The following is a 5,835-nucleotide window of genomic DNA, read 5'->3' as shown; positions in this document are numbered from 1 at the left end:
GAGGCCAAGGCAGGCAGATCACCTGAGGTCAGGAGTTTGAGACCAGCCTGACCAACATGGTGAAACCCCATCTCTACTAAAAATACAAAAATTAGCCGAGTGTGGTGGTGCACGCCTATAATCCCGGCTACTCAGGAGGCTGAGGCAGGAGAATTGCTTGAACCTTGAAGGCGGAGGCTGCAGTGAGCCAAGATCATGCCACTGCCCTCCAACCTGGGTGACAGAGCACGACTCCTTCTCAAAAAAAAAAAGCTAAATGGAAATTTCTAGAAATAAGCAGTTCATAAGTTTAAAATCCACACTATTCTGAATACCGTGATGAAGCATTGTGCCATGCTGCTCTGTCATGTTTGGTACATGAAACGTCCCTTTGTGCAGCCTATCCATGCTATGTGGGCTACCTGCCCGTTAGTAGTCACCTAGAGTATCCAATCAGCTGTCTTGGTATCACAGTGCCTGTGTTCAAGTAACTCTTATTATTTTACTCAGTGGCCCCAAAGTGCAAGAATAGTGATGCTGGCATGTCATAATAGTTCTGTTTTAGTATTAGTTATTATTGTTGATCTCTTATTGTGCCTAACTCATAAATTAAACTTGCTCATAAATATGTATGTATAGGGGAAAAAACAACATATATATGGGGTTTGGTACTATCCACGGTTTCAGGCATCCACTGGGGTCTTGGAATGTATCCCCCAAGGTTAAGAAGGGACTAGTGTATTCCCCACACCCCTCCATCTTGCTACCTTTTGCTGCTTTTCTTTAATCAGTCTCTCCTCCTATGGCCTGTTTCTATATACTCGGCCTTCTCTTTGCTTTCTTTGTTTTGCCCACTGTCAATCACTTCCTTTCTTCTCTGCCCAAACCCTTGTTGCAGGTGGCAATGGCTACATCAATGACTTTCCCATGGGCCGCTTTCTTCGAGATGCCAAGCTGTATGAGATAGGGGCCGGGACCAGCGAGGTGAGGCGGCTGGTCATCGGCAGAGCCTTCAACGCAGACTTTCACTAGTCCTGAGACCCTTCGCCCCCTTTTCCTGTACCTAGTAGCCTTTCTCGGCAAGTAGAGATGTGGCGGCTCTCCCACCCTGCCTGCAGCAGGCCCTCCTGCCCAGCTGGTCGTTAGCCCTCTGGCCTCTGAATGAGGTTGAGTTCTCCACAACAGCTCCCAAGCATCATGGGCCTCACAGCCGGGCCAGTGCCAGGACTAGTGTTCTGTGACTTAAAATGGACTCAGCAGGAAGCATATTGTCTGGGGATTGTTGGGACAGGTTTTGGTGACTCTGTGTCCTTGCGCTCTAACTTCTGAGCCCACTTCCCAGGGTAGGCATCTGGGGGCATGCAGATACCCGCCTCTTTCTCTTGGGTGAGCCTCTGGCAGGACGATCTCTCTGCTCAAGCACAGCAGAATCATGGCCCCTCCATGAACTGGAACTTGGTGCAGGTTAAGTATCCCTAATCCTAAAATCTGAAACACTTCTGGTTCCAAGCATTTTGGATAAGGCGTATTCAACTTGCAGTCTCTTTTCTGGGGGGAAAAAAATAATTAAAAACCTAGCCTAGCCAGGCGTGGTGGCTCACGCCTGTAATCCCAGCACTTCAGGATGCCAAGGTGGGTGGATCACCTGAGGTCAGGAGTTCAAACCCAGCCTGGCCAACATGTGGAAACCCCATCTCAACTAAAAATAGAAAAAAATTAGTTGGGCATGGTGGCGGGCACCTGTAACCCCAGCTACTTCAGGAGGCTGAGGCAAGAGAAACACTTGAACCCGGGAGGCGGAGGTTGCAGTGAGCCAAGATTGCGCCATTGCACTCCAGCCTGGGTGACAAGAGCAAAACTCTGTCTCAAAAAAACAAAACAAAAACCTGGCCCTTGTTTCTTCCAGTTTCTAGAAGTATCATCTCCTAGCAGCTTATGAACACATATGCTTGGCCAGGCAGGGTGGTGTGTGCCTGTAATCCCAGCACTTTGGGAGGCCCAGGCGGGAAGATCACTTGAGCCTAGGAGTTCAAGGCTGTAGTGAGCTATGATGAGACCACTGTACTCCAGCCTGGGCAGCAAAGTGAGACCCTGTGTCTAAAAATAAAAATAAATGATGGCTGGGTGCTGTGGCACACGTCTGTAATCCCAGCACTTTGGGAGGCCAAGACGGGCGGATCACTTGAGCTCAGGAGTTCGAGACCAGCCTTGCCAACATGGTGAAACCCCATCTCTACTAAAAATACAAAAATTATCCAGGGGCGGTGGTGCACACCTGTAATCCCAGCTACTCAGGAGGCTGAGGCAGGAGAATCACTTGAACCTGGGAGGCGGAGGTTGCAATGTGCCTCCCTGCACTCCAAGATGACACTGCTGCACTCCAGCCTGGGCCATAGAGTGAGACTCTGTCTCAAAAAAGAAAAGAAAAATAGGCCGGGCACAGTGGCTCACACCTGTAATGCCAACACTTTTGGGAGGCCAAGGCAGGTGGACCATGAGGTCAAGAGTTCAAGACCAGCCTGGCCAAGATGGTAAAACCTCATCTCTACTAAAAATACAAAAATTAGCCAGGCGTGGTGGCAGGCGCCTGTAATCCCAGCTAATCCCAGTCTCAGGAGGCTGAGTCAGAGAATTGCTTGAACCCCGGGAGGCAGAAGTTGCAGTGAGCCAAGATCACACCACTGCACTCCAGCTTGGGTGACAGAGTGAGACTCTGTCTCAAAAAATAATAGGCTGGGTGCGATGGCTCACACCTGTAATCCCAGCACTTTGGGAGGCCGAGGCGGGCAGATCACAAGGTCAGGAGTTTGAGAACAGCCTGACGACCAACATGGTGAAAACCCGTCTCTACTAAAAATATAAAAATTAGCCGGGCCTGGTGGCACACGCCTGTAATCCCAGTTACTCGGGAGGCTGAGGCAGGAGAATCACTTGAACATAGGAGGCGGAGGTTGCAGGAGCCGTGATCGTGCCATTGCACTACAGCCTGGGTGACAACAGAGTGAAACTGTCTCAAAAAATAATAACAAAGTAAATGAACACGTGCTGCTAAGAGTCTGCTGTGTGGCAGAGCAGAGGACAGCGTGCTTTTGTGGGCTATTGGAAGACTAGCTCCTCCTGTACAGCACCTCTGAGCCCTTGTGCACTGCCCCACCCTGCCACAGGCACCATCCAGTCCTGGCCATGTGACCACCCACAGCTGACTGGGCAGCAGGCACAGGCCCTACCCGAGCAGACCGGAGTTGGCTAGCCTGACTCCAGCTGAGGCTGCCTGTGTACATTTCTCCAGATACCCTATGGCTAATTTTGTTATTACTGCACAGTGGCTGCTGCCATTTTGTATTAAATATATTGTGAAACAAACCCATCTGCTTCTAAAGCAGTGATTTTGGGGAGAAGCAATCTACTTGCCGCTGCTTCCTTTCTGGATCCAGCTTGTGTCCTTGGAGAGTGGCTGGTCCAGGTCCTATTCCTGTCCTCCAGCCTGTTCTTTCATGAGGGACAGGAAGATAAAATCAGCCCTTAGGATAGAGGTCTCAGCCTCCCTTTCCCAGATCTCCCAGTGAGTTTTAAAAGAAACAGGGAGCCCAGAGTGCTAAGTTCTTACAGCCAGAAGGAAGCTTATAGATTTCTGAAAACTACGCCTATGTTTTTAAAAAGATCAACACAATTTGACTTTGTCAAGGTCAAAATGAACTAGAATCCAGATCTGCTAGTGGCAAAAATGGGGATGTTCTAAGAATTCCAGCCTTGGGCCCCACTGTACAGTCTGGATAGAGTGTGGTCTGAGAAGGGAATGGGTCTAGGTTGTTCCACCCCTTCCGAGTTCCCTAAAGAGGTAACTGGTTTTCTTGGCTCTCAGCCCAGCAGCGCCTATCCTGGCTTTTGGTCCTGGCCTGCAGCCAAGTTGCTGTTCCTAGCCTGAGGCTTGAGACAGGTGGGGTTAGCTCCTCACCAACCCCAGTTCAGTCCCATCCTGAGGGCAAGATCCTGGGCTCATAGGCAGTCCCTTTCACTTCCCTGCCAGGCTCCCTGCTGTGTTGGAGATGAATGTGACTGAAAGGGCCATCTTGCTGGCTTAATGTGTGGCTGGAACGACCAGCCTGGAGACACAATGTGGCAAAATGGGGCGCTTCATCCAGTCTGTCTAAACCCTGTCGACTTGGGGAGATGATTTCTTTTCTGATTCTGTATGTGAAGCAAAAGAAATGTTTTAAAATTAAAAGCAAAAAAACCAAAATGAACCATGTAGCCTGAGTGGTAAATGGAAGAACAAGGGGCACGTCTACTTTGGTTCTGGTGGGCGTGTTTGGTTGCCTACATGCATTGGGCAAATCTGCAGCACCAGCTGCCAGCACTGCTCCTTCCTGCGGCTGGCTCTTATTCCACTCCAATTTTAGGCAGGTCACACTATCAGGGCAGCTCACTGCTGTTGATGCTGCCTGCTCTGTGGGAGGGCAACAGAACCTTGGGATGTTTTTTAAGCGTGGTCTGCGCACACCCCTTATCAGAATTTGGCAACCTGAAAGAAATGCAGGTTCCTGGATCCTGCCCCAGACCTAATCACATCCCCAAGGGTGATTCTAGACACGGTAATCTTTTACAACTACCATCTGGGTCCTAGAGCAGGCTTCCCCGGGAGCCTGAGTCCTAATTCTAAATCCATATAATCCAGTGATAACAATCCCTTGCCCATGTAACTCTCTCAAGTCTGAGCTCCTTGATCTTTGCACAACCGAGTGCAGGAGGCAAGGTTTCGCGCAGGACACGCTTTCAGAAGACCGGTAAGGTGAGTTGCCCTCGGTGGGATGGGACCAGACCTGGTGTAAATGCAGCGCGCTGACTGGAGAGAGGTGCCCAGTCCACTGCCTGCCGGACGGGAACTGGGACCTAAGACCCGGGTGGTCATCTGTCTCGACCCCCAGCCTAGGGCAGGTCCAGAGTCCTTCCTCTGACCCTCTCACTCCAGGCAGCGCGCTTCTTGGAGCGCAGCACTGGCTCGCCAGACGCAGCTCCGAAGTCGCATGGAGCTCGCCTGACCCCTGCCGGCTGCCGCGTGGTTGCAGACGCGCGGAGCCAGTCTATCCGGCCTTTGCCTGGGGTTCTGGTCCCAAGGCCCCCAGTCTGGGATTTCAGGACTCAACGACGTTTTGTTTTAGCCAATAAGGACATTAAAGGGAAGGGGGGTTGGGGGAATGCCATCCTCTATTACCATCATTTCATACAAGGCCTTTTTTTTTTTTTTTTAAGACGGAGTCTCGCTCTGTCGCCCAGGCTGGAGTGCAGTGGCACCATCTCGTCTCACTGCCAGCTCCACCTCCCGGGTTCACGCCATTCTCCTGCCTCAGCCTCCCGAGTAGCTGGGACTGCAGGCACCCACCACCGCGCCAGGCTAATGTTTTGTATTTTTAGTAGAGACGGGGTTTCGCCCTGTTAGCCAGGATGGTCTCGATCTCCCCACCTTGTGATCCACCCGCTTCAGCCTCCCAAAGTGCTGGGATTACAGGCGTGAGCTATCGCGCCCGACCGGCTTTTTTTTTTTTAAGACGTAGTCTCACTTTGTCACCCAGGCTGGAGTGCAGTGGCCCGATCCCGGCTCACTGCAACCTCTGCATCTTGGGTTCAAGCGATTCTGGTGCCTTAGCCTCCCAAAGAGCTGGGATTACAGGCATGTGCCACCACTGCCGGATAATTTTTGTATTTTTAGTAGAGATGGGGTTTCACCATGTTGGCCAGGCTGGTCTCAAACTCCTGGCCTCAAGTGATCCACCGGCCTCAGCCTCCCAAAGTGCTGCGATTACAGGCATGAGCTACCGGGCCCAGCTAGGCCAGGAATTTTTTTTTTTTTTTTTTTTT

At 51.1% G+C, this 5,835-nt stretch overlaps 1 protein-coding gene across 1 annotated transcript in view; it reads left to right on the top strand.

Annotated features, from left to right (window-relative positions):
* The window catches only part of IVD (isovaleryl-CoA dehydrogenase), a 16,189-nt gene extending 11,971 nt beyond the window's left edge, over nt 1-4,218 (top strand). Inside the window, exons 12-13 of the mRNA XM_011989271.1 lie at nt 878-1,975; nt 2,143-4,218. Coding sequence (XP_011844661.1) covers nt 878-1,011 — 134 coding nt within the window. The 3' untranslated portion in view covers nt 1,012-1,975; nt 2,143-4,218. The remainder of the gene's footprint in view (nt 1-877; nt 1,976-2,142) is intronic.
* Nucleotides 4,219-5,835: the final 1,617 nt, after the last annotated feature.

This window comes from Mandrillus leucophaeus, unplaced genomic scaffold, assembly GCF_000951045.1.
Source record: "Mandrillus leucophaeus isolate KB7577 unplaced genomic scaffold, Mleu.le_1.0 Scaffold35, whole genome shotgun sequence".
Lineage (NCBI taxonomy): Eukaryota > Metazoa > Chordata > Mammalia > Primates > Cercopithecidae > Mandrillus > Mandrillus leucophaeus.
The sequence above is the reverse complement of the archived record's forward strand: the minus strand, read 5'-3'. Positions and strand labels throughout refer to the sequence as shown.